The sequence below is a fragment of the Nestor notabilis genome, unplaced genomic scaffold, assembly GCF_000696875.1.
Source record: "Nestor notabilis isolate BGI_N333 unplaced genomic scaffold, ASM69687v1 scaffold4376, whole genome shotgun sequence".
NCBI classification, from domain to species: domain Eukaryota; kingdom Metazoa; phylum Chordata; class Aves; order Psittaciformes; family Psittacidae; genus Nestor; species Nestor notabilis.
Genome location: NW_009931349.1, coordinates 104233 through 122191, shown reverse-complemented (window position 1 = coordinate 122191; position 17959 = coordinate 104233). Strand labels below are relative to the sequence as shown.

At 41.9% G+C, this 17959-nt stretch overlaps 1 protein-coding gene across 1 annotated transcript in view; it reads left to right on the top strand.

Moving 5' to 3' along the window:
• The first annotated feature begins 2041 nt into the window (after positions 1-2041).
• The window catches only part of EPSTI1 (epithelial stromal interaction 1 (breast)), a 42914-nt gene continuing 26996 nt past the window's right edge, over positions 2042-17959 (top strand). The window contains exons 1-5 of the mRNA XM_010015842.1: positions 2042-2238; positions 12410-12468; positions 14430-14513; positions 16961-17034; positions 17672-17755. Of these exons, the coding sequence (XP_010014144.1) occupies positions 2042-2238; positions 12410-12468; positions 14430-14513; positions 16961-17034; positions 17672-17755 (498 nt within the window). The remainder of the gene's footprint in view (positions 2239-12409; positions 12469-14429; positions 14514-16960; positions 17035-17671; positions 17756-17959) is intronic.

Here is a 17959-nt window from a genome sequence, read left to right as displayed (position 1 = left end):
TATATATATATATATGAAGAGAAGGGGCAACCTGGGTGAAGAGATCATCTCCAGGGCCTGCCTTTATCTTTGCCAGGCAGCTCATGAAGGAAGAGAGTAAGCCTTGAGCCTTCTGACCTACCTGAACACCTTGGTCAATTTAGGAGATTGTAAAGTGCCATGCGTTTGATTTTTGGTAAAAGCCCAGTCACTATGCAGAACAAAATGTCTGTGTTTGCCACAAGGGTAAAGAATAACTCCACATATCTAGTCCAAGTCTGTAATGCCCTTTGTCTTTTAGCAGTTCTTGAAGACATCTGGCAGAGGAGACACTCTTACCCAGACCATACCCAGACCAACCTGGAACACCCTTAAACAAGAAACCTGCCTATGTTGGCTGTTGGCAGTCTCTAGAGTTGCCTTGAAGCTATGACCCAGCAATGTCTCAGAGACTAGATGTACTCCTTTGTCCACAACATACAGCTTTAAATGAGGCAAAGAAGGCTGTTTATTTTCTGCTCTGGCCTCCTGGGCAGTTTCCAAACTAAAACAGAGGCTGAGTGAGCACGCAATCTGATGCTGCACTGGGATTAGAGAGATCAGGGCTTGGCAGAAGATAGGCAGAGGGCCTTTGGGTGATTTCTGCTATCTGTCTCCAGGAAGTGAGCATACTGAACTCTCCTGCAGTGTTTCTGTGTGTTCATAGACCAGGCTAGACGCACCATGTCCCAAAAATGAGACATGGGAGTAGTGCAAACTATGGACTATGCACCAGTCCATCCCTTTGCAACACACTGCCATTGCATGCCAGAGTCTCTGCAGAATGATTTATGTACAAATGAAGATCATCCCAGCTGCAGAGCGTGTTAGGAGGGATGGTGGGAGGGAAAGACTACTGATGCTGTCTTCATTGGGCAGCCCTAGGAGATATGTCCTGCTGGATGTGGCACCTCTTGGAGGTGTGCTGCTGGTGATGGGGTCCCGTATGGCACCCCAAGGAGCAGCATGAACACACCAAGCAGCCTGTGGCTCTCCATGTGGCATTTTATTTTGCTACTTTCCCAGCATGTGTAGGGTGTGCTGTAAGACCTATACAGTCTGGACAGTCAGGACACCTGGCCACATAACAGTCCCTTCAACAATGTGGGGTTTGTGCAGCTTGAGCATCTGAGGACCAAAAGTGACAGCATCTGCGTGTGTAGAGCTGCATTTCCCTAGCTCTGCAGCATAAAGCTTGAGCAGCATTACTAGTTCTTTTTTTCTTGGGTTAGGAGCTGCCAGACATCTTTATTTTACTAGTGATATTGAGCAGGTTGCTGGTTTTCTACAGCCCTGCAGACCCCATAGGTAACAGTAACAGTGGTTGATGTTTTCACTGAAGGGATCTGTGTTTTTGCTTAAGAGGATCCTATATTTGTCCTCCAGTCATCAGGTAGAATTGCGAAAGTCAAAGTGAAATGTTTTCTGATAGAGCAGAATTGAAATGCAGAATTGGAGTCGTGCAGGACCATTGCCTTAGGATTTATCTGAGGGTTAGATTTGAGTTTCGCTTTCATCTTTCTTTGTACACTCCTGCAAAATAGAAACCAGCAAACCCTCTAGAGTTATTCCCCTCCGTCACAGAGATATTTGAAGTGCTGGGGTAAAATATTGTCAGAAGTACAGCTTTCAGGCAGACCTCACCATGCTTATCATAGAATCATAGAATTGTTTAGGTTGGAAAAGACCTCTAAGATCAAGTCCAAATGTTAATCTAGCACTGCCAAGTCCACTACTAAACACATCTTATGATGAAGCAGTCTATTCTAAGATGGCACAAACTGCTGTTGACTGTTCTGTTAGCTTTGCTGTCACCCCATGACTCCAGTCTGCCTGGGTGCTGTGGTTAAGATGATCAGTCTGAGGTTCAGCTGGAGGGTGACTCAGAAACCAGCTGAGAGTCCAGGCAGGGGCGGGTCTTAAAAGGAATTGAAACCAACTTGTGAGAACTCAAGAGTTTTGAGTCTTTCTCTAGCCTTTACAGCAATACTCCTTTCTGACAAGGCAAGGTACTTCTGAAGCAATGTCTGGAGTTAGAGGATGGAGGAATGGCAGCAGGTACAAGACGGCTGGTGCCTCCGGTACCCTGGCTTCCTCTCAGGATTACCTCTGGGATGGCAACAACAAAAGAGAGAAGGCTGAAAACCCCCAGAAGCCAACAACATCTAAAGAGGAGCAAAGTGGCCAAGCATCGGGCTACCAACAACAGCAAGAGCAGTAGTAAGTAACAAGGAGCCCAACTAAGATGATGTTTCATGAATCTGGTGCCTGTTCTCCACTTTATTCGAGGTGTGCACCTTAAAAGATGGAAATAATTTCTGGAGAGCCTGTGAATGGGACTGGGTGCATAAGCAGCATGTCTTCATCCTCCTGCAGCTGCCTTCTTCCTACATGGGACCTAAGTTGTTCTGGCAGGCTTCCTGATAGCATGGCTTACACCTTGTGTGATAGCAGTGGCCAGTTCTGTAAATCTGGGTATTGGTGTATGTGGTGTCTGTTTCTTGGCGTCCTTATTCTAAGTGAAATTTCAAATGTGATTCTAGCTCCCTGTTTTCTGTCTCCTAATATGTCATCCTGGAAAGTCTAAAAATACTTCCTTTGTCTTAAGAGATGGATATAGGCTACGTTCCAGCACTGACCCAAATGCACTCCAGGACACAGAGCAGCTTCAAATAACTTATGCTGACAAAAGTAAAACCAAATCTTCAGCCCTCAATTTCATTTTAGGCTTTATTGGCACCTATGATCAGCCCATCTCTGATTTTCTAGTGACAGTTCTTAGATGTCTTGTATAAGCTCTAGCTTGCAGATATAATACAGAATAGAAACTGAAAGTAGTGTATGTGTATTTTATGTGCGTGTGCTTACTACAAATATGCTTAGCTTTTTTACAGTCTTTTTTACAGTCTTTTTCCCCAAATGTGCTTTTTCTGAGCTGGTAGTAACAGTGCATGTAAAATTACATGCTATTATATGAGTTGACTTTGCTTAGTTTTCTTTGTGTCGTCCTGTGTGTGTCCCCCCCACCCCCAAGCCAGTGCAGCTGATGGAAACTGAAGGCTGTTTCGGTTTCCTTTCCTTTCTTTTGGATGAAGAGGGTGAAGCCACGCTGCGGAAAAGGTGGCAGGCTGCAGACTGCAAGCGGCGATCAGGAGCTTTCCATTATAACCCACAAATGCTTGCCTACTAGGCAGTAATGATACAGGGACTATTAAGAGCTGGGTAGCTTTGAAATCTGTCAGCACTTTAATGACTGACTTTCAGGAGAGCAAACAACCATTCCTGAGTTACAGTCTATGTTTATTTCCTGCCACTTCTGAACATGAAAGACCCTCTTTCTTGCCTGCCCTAACACTGGCATATATCCACAGTAGAGTGCAGGCAGCCCTAACTTTGCTTATGTATCTGTGCTATGTGCAATTTTTTGTTGGTTTTTGGAGGGGCAGGGAGGTCAGGGGGTGGATAGTGAGAGTTTTCCCATTGGTTTAACTGTCTTCACCCGGATTTGGTCTGGGATACAAACCCCCTGCTATAGGTTAGGTAAATGCTCAATAATTGGTTAGCCTGAGATCCCCATAGAATTGAAGGCTAGGGCAAATATATTCACACAGGTTCTGACCAGATGATCATAGAATCATAGAATAGTGAGAGTTGGAAAGGACCTTAAGATCATCTAGTTCCAACCCCCCTGATGGAATCCTCCTTAAAGCTAAATAAGCTTTGGTGGAAGAATAATTTAAAGCCCTGTTCTCATTCTCATCTTTATATGATGCTTACAGAGAGAAAGCTGTTGTGCATCCACTGCATGGACTGCTGAATGTTTTTCTGCTATGTGATACAAGAGATTCTGTGTTTTCATAAAATTGTAACAAAGAATTCATTCCTAAACATGGAATGTACAAATTAAAGTCTGCATTACCATGTAGCTAGTGAGGAGGAGAGGTGAGGGAAAGGCAGATTCAAACAGAAACTACCTAGTGTGAGTGGGAAACATACTCAAAAAGTGAACAAGACTGGGGTTTACTTCCTTCCCTTGAGGAGGGGGATGCTAGCAGTCAGTCTGGATGGATGAAGCTGCTTCAGCTATGATTTCCTTTAACTAAACCAGATTCAAGTGGTAGATAGTGTCTGAAATACGGAAGGAGACAAGGGCTGCTCTTTATTCTTAATAACAATTTCATTCGTTGTTATCTTCTGCTATCTCAAGTTATGTTTCAAGAAAGATCTCAGATTAAAATATAATTTTAGCAGTGATAAAGCTGACTCAGTCTTTTAGCTGACATGCATTTTGAACATGATCTTTAAAACAAAAATGCTAGAACACCCTCAAAGTAGTCCAGATTTTCAAGCTCTGTGATAACCAGGGGTTGAACAGAGCAGTTGGAGAGCTGAAGTCATAAGGTATCAGTAGAAGAAAAAATGCACAGACTAGCATTAACCTAGACTTTTTGGAATGTGCATAGCAGAGGGAGCATGAGGGGCCCATGCTGGATACCTCTGTGCCAATGAGTGCCTCTATTCCAACTTGTGTGCTGCTTGCTATTTTTTAAAAACAGCCAGGATGTGGTTTTGCTGCCAGCAAAGCAGAAGTTGGAGCCTCTTTCGAAGTCTCTGTGTGAATTGTTTCCATGCAAACCCTGAGTCTGAAGCTGTGCTTCAGAGCAATTGGGAGTGCTAAAACAGCTTTGCAGCGTATCAGTGATATCTCATGACCTTTCATGTAGACTGGACACATGAAATACATGTGGCATGTGGCATGCTGTGGTCTCATCCACTGGTCAATATTCAAGCTTGACTATTAAAAAGTACAAGGTGAGCAACTGGTATTAGAGGGTAATTTTTCTCTTGCTTTGGATCCATCAAAGCTGAGAAGTGATAATAAAATGGTCCTAATTAAGAAAAATACTTTTTCAAATGTAAAATTCAGATCAAACTTTGCACAACCTCTTACAGTTATATATAGGATATGATTTCAGGCCATGGAGAAAAAATCACCAGGATGACAAGTGCTTGAAACTGCATATAATAATAAGCTTGAATTTAAGTTACTTCACTTTGTCTGCTAAGTGCCATGAAATTAACTTGTAGAAAGTGAATTCCCAAATTGCCCCTGTTGATGTCTATTCAGAAACAAAAGCCTGTATGAAGAAAAACTGGAGGAAATTGGGGAAATTAGAGGCTGAACTGTAGCTAGTGCCTGAAAAAGAAAATGCTGCCCTCATTCAGCACTCTGCCCTTGGCACCTTTAAAGCTGGCAAGAATAATATTGGTTCTGGTAAAATCCATTAAAAAATCAAATTCAAATAGTAAAATCTGAAGACGCATTGTCACACAGCTGGTAACAGTCCTTCATCATTTTGTATGAAAGGAGAGCAGAGAATGCTTGACTTGTGAAATTGTGTTCTTTGCTGGAGCCAAATCCATCAGGGCTTTCTTTTCTTCCTTTTCCATTCTTCATCCTAAATTAAAAGAAAAAAATAAAAATGTATCTATAGTGTTGTCAGACTTCTCAATCTTTTTCTGATAGAGTATATTTAGCAGTTCTTCTGAAAATTTTATTTTGTTTCACAGTCTGAAATTTGTTTTTAAAAGCACCAAATTAGTCTATGAAACGGGAGGCATATGCTTAGCAAAATGCTTTTTTACCCACTGCCCTGTCACTGGTGTGATTGCTGGAAGGGTAATTTGAATTATGGACAATCTGTTCGAGTTCTGCTGCTCAGGAGAAATGTCCCAACTCTCTATGTTTCAGGCTGACGTACTAATCTTTACTGCCCAGAGATGCTTGGCTTCACAGTGGTCAGTAGCCATCCTTGTCTGCAGCCAAGTGTTTGGTGGCAGGTCTGCGCAGAAGGATAACTATGCAGTAAGTTTTCTGTTAGTCTGAATTGTGAGGGTTGCTGTGTTCCTTGTAGAGGTGGGGAAGAAGCCCTTCTAATTCCTGTATTAGAAAGCTTTCTTGGAAGACCTTGATTTGCACAAGATTTGGCATGCTCCCTTGGTGCATAGCTTGATGAGGAGCTGGTGTGAGATGGTGGAAAAAGAACATATGGGAGGATGCTGTGTTTGGGCAGGGGAAATGAATGGACAACAAATACTGTGGGGCAGAGGTGGATGAAATAGGTTGTTGAAAAGAAAATGGGGGAAGCAGAGGTGAACATGCCACTAATATAAGTCTTAATCTTGATGTGATACTGCATCTGATCTGCTCAGCTCTCCAGGCATGCTGGCAAGCCTGACTCACAACACATGGATACCTCTGCATGAGGTAGCTCTGCTCAGCACTGGTATTTCCAAGCCCATTGCCCAGCCTGCCTGCGTATGGACGCTTTGTGCTTCTCACGGCTAGTGACTACCAGGTGCTCCAGCTGGCTCTGGCACACTCGCTGCATCCCTGGCACTGTGCTGTGCTGAGGTAGCTGAGCTGCTTTGGGACCCGGGGACAGCATAAACACAGCTGTATTTGACTTCATCAGACTTTGTTGGGTCTCATATTAGCCTACCACACTGGCACAGCAAACTGTCTCACACTGGTGTAGTCCACTGGCAAGTGTATACTGACTAATGGCATGTTAGCATTTCCAGGGAAGAGAGAAAGCTTCTCTGTGAGCCAGGTGTCGCGGTTTAAGCCCAGCCGGCAACTTGGAACCACGCAGCCACTCGCTCACTCCCCCACCTCTTCCTTCCTCCCCCCGCTCCCGGAGGGATTGGGAGGAGAATCGGAGGACTGTAACTCCCACGGGTTGAGATAACAGCTCTCCAGTAACTAAGGTGTAATACAAACCACTACTGCTACCAATAATAATGATAAGAGGAATAACAAGGGAAAAGGACACAACCGCTCCCCACCCGCCGACCGATACCCAGCCCGCCCCGAGCAGCGATCTGGGCCTTCCAGGTAACTCTCCCCAGTTTATATACTGGGCATGACGTGCTGTGGTATGGAATACCCCTTTGGCCAGTTTGGGTCAGATGTCCTGTCTCTGCTTCCTCCTGGCTTCCCCTTCTCCCTGGCAGAGCATGAGACTGAGAAAGTCCTTGGTCAGAGTAAACATTACTTAGCAACAACTAAAAACATCGGTGTTATCAGTGTTGTTCCCAGGCTGAAAGTCAAAAACACAGCACTGCACCAGCTACTAAGAAGGAGAAAAAAATGACTGCTATAGCTGAACCCAGGACACCAGGTTTGGGCTGAGAGATACCCCTTGGCTCCCTGATTTGGTCTGCCACTGTGACAATTTCCTTAGAGCTTGAGAAGGTGGTTGAGGTTGTCCAAAATGGGATGCTGGCTGAAGCACCTGCTGGTCTTTCTACTGTGCTGTCACATGCTGAGCCCTGACCAAGGTGCTGAATTTGAGCCCCATCTTAACTCCTGGAAATTCAGTTCTGAGATTTACTCTTTGCGCCAAATTGTAACTTCAGGAATTTATCTACAAGCTTGTGGGTAACAGAATTGAGATCTGATTGCCATCAGCAGAACCTCAGGTCTGTTGCTTTCCTGCTTGTTTCTGACTCCTACCTTCTCCTGGGCCTCCCTCTGCTGCTGTTTTCTTCTCGCTCTTCCCCTGTGCAAGTTCACTTCTGCAGGATTTAACTCACTGTGGTAAAAACGTTGGCTGTTTTAATGAAAGCTTTAGCTAACCAGAGGGATCAGATACAAAGTGAGTTTCTCTGGCTTAATAAGCTTCCAGGCATCAGCTGAACTGTGGTAATTAAGCGCACACCTAACCTGTGGCAAAAAGAGGGCAAAAGCCATGAACATAGACTTTTCATGATAAACATTTTCTACTAATGCAGGTTTTTTTCTGCCTCTCATGTAAAGAGTACACATGCAGCTAGGTTGAATCAGACAGTGTATAATATTTAGGCCCAATAATTCACTTTTGTCTCTGAGCTGCAAAGTAGTAAGATGCTGCCTCTGATAAAGATGGAAAGGGAGAGCCCCAAGCCTGCACGCATGGTTTGTGCACCCTCCCGGAGCTCTGCTTATGTCGTTGCTATGGTACAGACCATATTGAACTGTGGCTGTCAGCTATTGTTAGCATCTGGCCTGGGGTGCATTGCAAAATAGGGATACCTACAGAACAGTTGTCAGCTCACTGGGATTTGGCATCTTGTAGCCCTCTGTCTTGGCAGCTCTAGTGGTGCTTAGCAGCATAAGGCTGACTCATCAGGCATGGGAGCATTGGTGAAAACAATACTTCATGGTGGCGTGGACTCGGCTGCTCTTAAAACAGTTCCTGATAATTGAATGCAAAGTTTAGCTTGGTGCATCTTTGAAGGTGATTTAACAATCATGTTTGTTGCTTTGGTCCCTTTTCTCTTTTAAATTCAGTCTTAACATGTTATTTAATGAAGTATTTCAACTACACCTTCCCTTGAGTCCTTTCTCCAGACTGAACCTGCCCAGGTCTTGTTCCCAAGCTTTGATAATTTGTGTTGCTCTCCAACTACACTCTCCTCGGTTTCCATCTGTTACACAGATCCCATTGCCCAGCAGAGCAAAATATTCAGCTTTCAGCTTTGCGGCATTCATGTACCAATGCACCGCAGCATAAAACACAGTGGAACTGGAAATAGTTTATAATAGCCATTACTTTTGTAACTCTTTAAACTACTTCACACTTCATTTGGAAAGCTCTCCAGTGGTAGGTGGCTGGAGTAGTCTTGAGGAAAAGCTCAAGGGCACAGCTCTGCAGAAAACATTATTGGTGAATGGCACTTCTCACATTTTTTTAATGTTAAAGAAGCTATTTTATGCAAATCTGAAAGAAAGTAGAACAAAGGTTTCTGTGGTCTATACCCTGAAAACATTGAAAAAGTGCTCTTGAGTAGTGCTAGTTAGATGAGTAGACTTAAACATAGGATTCAGAATTTAAGATGGCAGACATGGTATTCTCTGTGTGACTGATCACTCAAACTGTAAACTCCCTTTGGCAATTTTCTGTGACTGTATTGCATGTTTCTCCTGACTGAAATGTTTCTATATATATCTATTTATATATATATTGTTATATAGGTTCTTATCTTCCCACTACTGTGGTATTTGACATCTCTCTGAAAAATCATATGAGGTTGCATTTTGGTTTTATTTCAATACGGATACATTCTTTTACCAGGTTATAACTTTCTTACTCTCATTAATAGCTGTTCAGTCTGTGTAATTAGTCAATACATTCCCATGTTCTGTGGACAAAATAAACTAAAAGAAGTCTTATCAAGCTTAATATGATCTATAAAGGTAGAAGACAATTTGTTATAAACTGGGTAAGATGCTCTCCCCACCTCCTCCAGTGACTTCTGTATTTTTATTTATGAACAACCCTACTTCAAAGATAGGCTTAAGTCATATAACAATAAGAATCACTGTTAGGGAACCTGTAAAGTTAAATTCTTTATCATCTTTTCTGGTTATGGATTTTGAAGCACTTAATGTATTGGTATGAAGTATAAAAAGTCTGTACACCACTGATAGCTTCGAATTTTCACATTTCCTTAATTGCTACCCAGGTAAGTAGGATAATTTGCTCCAGACTTATGGCTACTGTGGCAGCTCAGAAACTGACTGGAATATTAAATTGACAGGCTGTAGAGGGTTTTATAGGCTTTACTGGATCACAGGTTTTGTCTGAACAAAGAAATGACATGCAATACCCTGCAAACTGGCTAAAAACACCAGGTGAAACTGGTGGTGGGTTTTTACATTAACCTGCTTTCCTTCAAAATAATCTCAAGAAAATAAGGGACACTAGATATGGATTTTAATTTTAGCATTAGAACTGGTAGGGCAGATGAAGTCTCTAAGGCAACAGCTTGTCTGACTCCTCTCCTACTGTAGGCTTGGAAAGCAAGGACCAGTTCAACCGTGACTTTCATCCATTCCACAAGAAGTTTACCATGAGCATGCTCTTCCTTTCCCCAGATCCCAGTACCCATGCCTTACATATCTATCTCTCCAGAGACAAAGGTGAACACTATAAAATTAGATAAACTTACTAATACTTTCTATTCTATTTTATGTACTCTTAACTTGGAGTAAAAAAACCCTATACTGTATAAGCACTAGGTAAAAGACAACCAAAAGATGGTATCCTGTTCTCCCTTTCCCTCTTCCACTGGTGACTTGAAATCCTAATTTTATTTTAACTTTGACTTTATTTCAATAACATGGAAACCAAACTGGCCTTTTATTAAATACTCTTTTAACCACAATGACTCTTAAACCTCTCTTTGGAAAACAGAGCGAGCTTTCTCTGGCAGTAAGTGTACCATCACCGCTATTCCTTTCATAAACTGGTTGATCTTTGCTGTATTTCACGTGCTGTCCTTCTGAGCTCAGAGATAATGACCATGGTCAGATGTTAGAAGAGTGGCCCCCACTTGGCCTCCCAGACTCTGAGCCTTCCAGCCAAAAAGCAGAAGCAGATAAAGGAAATGATTCATGGCATAAGGGCTAGAACTGATACCGTGATTTCTCATGCATGTGCAGACAGGCAGATGCCCCTGGAAGTCATCAAAGTGCATCTGATGATGTAGAAGCTCTTCTGTTCTCTAGTGCTGTGAAGCAGTGTGATGTCTGAGATGCCCTGATGTTTTTTTGGGGGGAAATAGGTAACCTTGCAACCCAGCCAGGGACTGTAAGATCCTTATTTTTTGTGCATGAACTTGAGAGAAATATGATCTTAATATCTGCAACAGCCATGAAAAACTACTAAAAAATGTTGAAATCTTGGCACTGATAACTGCACAGCAGCTTGTCAAAGGCACTTTGGGATAAGTTGTAAATGCTACTTCTAGCCAAATAAAGAAAAATCTGAAAAAACGTCACTGATGGGGAATGTTATGCCGTAAGCAAGAGGGGTTGTCAAAACTTCTTTTAAGTAACTGTTGCACTTGTGAAGTGAATGCCAGAGGGGTGTTGCTGCTCTCTTAGCTCCTGCCTTTGAGGGCCTGGAATTTGGTGGAGAGGTGAAGAGCAGTCTCGTGGGCTCCAGTCTGTGCTGGCAGAAAGGGAAAGGATCATACTAAATGGCACCATTAAAGTTCACAGCTCTATCTTTACTAGTTTAATCTCATAAATTAATCCACAACCTCCTAGAATAAGTCTTCAAAGAGAAGGAGATAATTGGGTATAAATACTTTCCTTCCCAAACCCTGAATTACAGTGATACAGCAGCAGGCAGCTTTTTGCACTTTGATCTCTTTGCATGATTTTTATTCCCTTTTTAGACTTAGTCTCAGGCCTTGTTCTGTCATTACTTTTCCACAGCCAACAGTGGTCTCTCCACTTTCTGTTTGTCCTCTAGCCAGCCTCTGTGGCCGTTTCTTCTTTGAAGAAGTTCTGCCTTTACCCCTCATTATTCTTTGTTGTCTGCTCTTCTCCTTGGGCCTTCTCCATAATGAAGTCAGATGAAATACTTGTGCCCATGTATGCAGACAAAACCATGCTGAATGCTGCAGAGAGACTGAGCTTACTCTGATACATTGAGCCTACTGCTCTTAGTGCTTTTCTGGTAAACCTGCACCCCTGTGGCTCAGCCTCTGCTGAGTTGGAGCAGTGTAAATTCCTACCTACGCAGTACACCATCTGATAAACCCCTTTGTTTTCTCCAAGTGGAACTGACGTATTTTCATCACTCTTTTGATCACCTGGAGTCTCTAATACACTCTGAACCCTGTCCTGCTTCTTTGCTGTCATGTTAGATTGATAGCTCCTTGAGACAGCAACTGCATTTTGAATTGAGTCTAGCAAAACAGGGCCTTTGTCCTGATTCAGTGAGTTGCACCGTAGGTATGACAGCAAGATAAATACGCCCAAGGAATTACTGCTGCCTGACAAACACAAGGCTGACAAGGAAACTAAGGCTCAGGAAGAGAGCAAGTCACCTGGGTCCATCATAAACAGTGTAATTTTGCATGTTCATTGGACAATTTTTGGGCAGACTGCCTAAACCCACAAGGCAGTTGGTGCCCGCGAGGTGCCTTCAAAGTATGGGGTGGGACTGGAGCACCAGCGCTTTTCCCAGTAGACTGGTCTTCCTCTGTGGTTGAGTAAGCTGTGGAAGTAATTGTCTACTGTATGGAATATTTTGATTCAAGGAAGTAATTTGATTTGAAATGCATGAGGTTTGAGGTCAGCAATCTGGCATGAGGTTTGAATAAGAAAAGTGAAGGCTATGCTAAAATGTTATCCTTGATATTTGCAGCCAACTCCAACAATAACAAGTATTCCTAGGGTATTTACAAAGAAATTCCTGAAGAGCTGAATCAAATTAAATATAGATTTGATATAAAGTTATTTGTTACAGCAGCAGAAAACTGATGAAGGATTCCCCCTTCTAGTCCTGGTTTTCTGCAGACAGGAAAAAATGAGTGTTTTCTTTCATTTTAGTGTTGGCCCTTATGTCTTGATAACTCCAAACAAAACCAGAAGAAACCAGCTGCAGCAAAGTAAGTTGAGTTGTCTAATATGGTAATACATTATGTCTACTTGAATGAATGTTTGGGTTTGTGCACTTTATTGCCCTTGCAACTTTCATCCTCATTTCCACAATGCTTTTCTATGTGCAGTGAAGTCGGTGCTATGAGCATTCTTCATCATAATGTAGGCTTTTCTTAGGATTAACTTCTCATCTGGCTAAACTTCATGCAGAATAAGCCTTGTTCAGGAAAAGGTTTTTGATAATTTCAGTGCTGGAGCTGTTCAAGTTGGATTCTACAAGACTCAGCTGGAATTAGCTCTGTCCCACTTTTACAGGATTGAAGTTAGATCGCAGAACCCAACTTTGAACACTCTCTGGGTTAGGGGAAGGAAGAAGGAAAATGTAAGTAAGAAATATTTTTGGAAATACGGTCATGTTGAGACTAAAGCAACTAGAACCACTGTTAGTTCTTGAATATCCATTTAAGGATTGTAGGTGTCTCTTTTAATGAAGCTTGTAAATATAATTTTAGATGGAAAATATCTGTGGCTATAAGTTCACTTTTGCTTGGCTTTGAGTATTGCTGGTGAAAGTAGCCAAGCAGGAACACCCGTAACTTCTACCAGAAAGGTTTGGTGAAGTTACAGCAAGAGTTGGTCATGAAAGAAATTCTGTATGCAGAGGTGACCAAGCACTGAAGCCCTACATTCCAGTCTGTTTATTTGTGCAAGTTATGAAAGCCTGAAGGACTGTCAGTCAACACTACTTACAGTTTGAGCCCTCAAGGAGGCAGGGCAATTAAATCCTTTCTTCTCAAACATCATGAGTTCATCTCAAATGCTTCACCATCAGGCTGGTGTGGGATTGGGTTTCTCCTGAACCAAACTATAATCTCCTGGAAGGAGAAATAAAAGCAGATGATCTTAGAGCTGACTCTGATACTAACGGCAAAGATGCTTCTGCTCTAATAAAGACCTGTTTTCACTCTGTGCCACCAGTGTGCAAGTCTGAAGCATGCCAGCTATTTCTGCCTTGGATACTGGCAGAAATATGCCCTCAACGAATCCAGTCTCTACATAAGTGCTTGTTTTAAAGGTGAAACAACAAGCTGGTTTCTCTGTTGAGTGTCTTTAGAGACTTTCCCAGGAATTGGCTTTGTCTTGTTAAAGGAGAGCTGGTGTTAGCTCTCCTCTAGTCTGATAGCCACAGACTGCCACTAGAAAATATGATTCATATTAGTTTTAGTAAGAGTTAAATGAGTGCCTAGAGGAATTATGTACTTCTGTAAAACACAGGTCCTCTTACAGTAGGCTTTGTCAACCTTGCTATTGAAAGGAATTTTTGATTTTTTTCCCTTTATCAGTCAGTTTGGTAGAGCAGTTTAGTGGACCAGCCATGCTAGAGCATGTGGCTGGTGCCTCTGGCTGTATTGTCTAGACTTCACCTGAGTACACTGGGAACTTGCCACCCATCTCACATGGGTGAGATGTTGAAGTATCTTACTCTGAAGCTGAATCATGCATTTCTCCTGTTGTTATTTATGGAGCATATGGTTGGAAGGGAAGATCACTTATTTTTTGTTTCCCTGCTGGGGAGCATTAAACTACAAGCATTTCCCTCCATGCAGCCATAACATCTTAAATGTAACAACTTCTGCTTTAGCTAGAGGAGTAAATACTGTGGCATTTACCTGCAGGTTCCCAGATGTTAAAAAGCAGTCTATTATCTGTCTCTTTGCTGGTTTTTGTTTTGCTTTTGGGGTTGAGTCCTAGGGTTTGTTCACCATACAGTCTAGAGTTAGGCAAAATGTTTGTTTTGTTAGCTGATCCTTGCAGTGACTCTGTAACCTCCTGGGGGTGTCTGCACCCCTTGAGAACAAGTTTGTCTGTTCCTGGATGGTCTTCAGGGTTACATATAAGTAGCAATAGTGCCTCCTTTTCAGTGTTGCCTCTAACCTCCATGTATTTGTTTCTTTTTATACCTGCTCAGTTGCTAAGAAAGAGCTGGATGACTTGGAGCGATTGAAGGAAGAGCACAGGCAAAGGCCAATTAACATGGTTCCACAGATACTGGGTAAGACATGTAAATCAGCTATTCTGAATTGCAAAAATTTATTTTCCAGGTCATGAGACATTTTTCACTTTTTCTCACATGCTACTTGTGAAAAAGATTCAGTGTCAATCAGGGCTAACATGAGCCTACTATGTGTACTCTGTGTTTTTTGATGGTCATGGCAACAAAGATGTTTCTGAAACAAAACAGCATAGATTGTCACTCAAGAAATCTGTTGAGATCATGTAGGAAACCTATACTAACATGTCCCAAGAGGAACACAAAGCTTCTTGCTGAAGAAAGTGAAATCTAAACCCAGAAGTTTGGTGTGTGGTGTCCATGCAGGATGCGTGCAGGCTGGCTGCGTGACTAGGAACGTGGTGGCAAACCTGCAGTGACTGGGTGTGGGGAGTCGTCTTCTGGTCCCACTGCATTGCTTTGGAAAGAAGCAAATTAAGAGAGGAAAAAAACCTGAAAAAACTCAAGGAGGTTATATGAGCTCTTCAGTCGGTGACTAGCTGCCACTTAGAAAGACCACGGAGACTAAGACACATGCACTATGTTCAGTACCTCTGAAAAGCGGTCAGAAGCAAAGATTATTAGATCTTCTCATTCTCACAGGAACAAACTTGGAACAGAAGAGAGCTTAAGGAAGGAGAAACAAATATAAGTGGCACCTCTAATTTCACAACTGTAGGTGCTCATTAAGGTTAAAGAGTATAGTATATTATTTTCTCAGAGTGATTTTAAGAGACTACACATCTAGTTCAAATCACCAGATAATGCTTAAAGTTGAAGTTTCTTAACACTCATGCTTTCCATAGGGAAATAGATATTCTGGATTTCAACTCTAATATTTGACTGGCAAATTTTCATGTAGCATGGAGGGTTGAGAGCAATGAACGATGCATGTTCCACTCTTCTCCATAAACAGTAAGAGGAGCAAAAAGTCATGCCTGATAAATACCATGGTCTCTCTTTTGATCATACTATATAAAACTAGTCACAACATACTCTGACTTCAGTGGAACTTTTGACACATTACAGCCAAGCCAACTCGAATGAATTAAACCTGGCTGGAAGGCTATAGGCAGTGGCTAATAATGATGAGAAAAAACACTTGTTTAGAGCTGATGTCCAGCAGTATTTGCAGAAAAGTGCAGTGAACACAAGAGTTCTAAATGTTGACAATTTCCTGAAAGATTTAGTATAGTTGTCTTACATTTCATATAACTATAGAATAGTTTTGGTTGGAAAGGACCTTAAAGACCACCTAGCTCCAACCCTTCTGCCATCTTCATAGCCCTCCTCTGGGCTTGCTCTGATGGGTCCATGTCCCTCTTGTGTCGGGACCCCACAGCTGAATGCAGTACTGCATGTGGGTTCTCACCAGAGCAGAGTAGAGGGGGAGAATCACCTCCCTTGTCCTGCTGGTCATGCTCCTTTTGACACAGCCCAGGATTTGAGGCACCTCACATAGCACAGGTTGGTCCAGCTGCTTCTGTAGAATTAACAGCACAGCAGTGAACTTCCCAGAAAAACACTAGGTGAAAATACAGCCCTCATCCGCAGAATGGGCAGAAGGCAGCTGTTGGTTTTTTTTGCAATGAATGAATGAATGAATGGATGAATGAAATGAATTTTTGGCTATCCTAAAGCAAGAAAATACTTTGGAAAAAAGTAGACAAAATAACAGAATCAAGCCCACTCTCTCCGTCCCTTAAGACCTATTATCACTTTCTTTGTGTGGCTGTTTTTTTGTTTGGGTTTGTTTGTGGTGGGTTTTTGTCGTTGTTGTTTTTAAATGAAGACTGACCATTATGGATAGAGGTTTAGATGTTCTCAAAAGAGAGTTTATACCTTTGAAAAGGGCACCTTCTTCTACCTGGATGTGAATATGAGGTCTGTTGGAAAAGGCTTTCATTTCCATTTCAGAAAGGGGATTCTTCCTCAAGCCCTGAGACATTACTTAGAAGATATTCAAATGATAGCATCCCATTAGCTGGCAGACTCCAAGCTCCTAAACTTGATAAAAGAGAAACTTTTTGGTAATAAAATTTCTGACTCTATATTTGTACGCGTGACAAACTGAGCGAAGGTGGCAAGAGCTGGATCTGAAAATGAAGACTCACGTGCAAAGCGTAACTGATTTTCTGGGAATGGAATAGTTCCTCAGTAAACTGATCATCTACTGTAGGACTTATTTGCTGGTAGAATGGATGATACAGTGGATGCTCTACAAATAACAAGCTAGTGCTTTTGATGGATGGATAAAATGATCAAAAAGGTCTCCTATCTGTTCTCCTTAATGTCAGGCAGCTACTGTAATTATGAAAAATTTCCTGTATATGCATACATCCAATCTGCTATATTGCTCTGTTCTGAAATGGCTGGTATTTGAAATTAAAATGCTCATGTAAAATGCAATTTATCTTTTTTTTTTTTTTTTTTTTTTTTTCCCCTTTAAGGTGGAAAGGAATCAGAAGCTGAAGTAAGGCAAAAACAGCAAATGATGCTCATGCAATCAAAATACCAGCAAAAGGTCAGGAAGAATGAATTTGTTTGTTTATTATAAGAACTCAAAATCCCTCACTTTTCATGAAGTGTTTCATATGGCTATAAAATGAACTCACAGCTGCTTGACAAAAGAAAGCCATGAAACCTGGAGGAAGCAGCAGAAAACTAGAAACAAATGTTCTGCACCAAAGAAAATGAGAAATCTGGCTATAAATATGTAGCAAGCCATATCACAGATCATATGTAAAGCGATAACCCATACAGTTGTAAAGCTACTTATATGCCTTCTTGTATCATCTGGCATGCTGCCTACACTTCAACTAATTGATCGATACACCACCCCATTCAGTGCTTATGTAGAAATGTTGTTCCTGTTATAAAAGGTTTAAATGCTATTAAGTTATCAATCAGCTGTGTGATTCCTTGCATGAATACCTGTTTATCAGTCCTAGATTTCTCAGCCATCTTAAGGCCGATATTGGAGTAGCTGGTGCACAGCCTGCTTTATTTGGTGTCTCATTTTAAGAAAAAATTGTGGAAACTCTCCTCAAACACACTTTAGATTTGAAAGATGTGCATTACAGGAGTCAAGTCAAGTCACCTTATGTGTTCTTTGTATGCGTATATATGTAAAATGATTTTCTATGTTTATGTCAATGCAGCTCAAGAGAGAAGAACATATAAAAGCGAAAAAGGAAGCTGAAGAAGATGAAATCCTGAAAAAGAAAGCCATTCAGAGAGAAAAGGTAAGTATGGTTGCTGCAGAGTTGGAGCCATATAACAAAGGTCAGGTCTTGATACTTGATTTTGCTGAACTACATTGAAGAGACTAATTAAATTAAATGGTAGCCCTGGATTGCATCAAGGAGTTAGGAAATCTAGTTCTCCTTTGTCACTGACTGAAGGATGCCTGACCTGGTGTTCTCTGGGGCTTGAGCATTCCTCTGGGT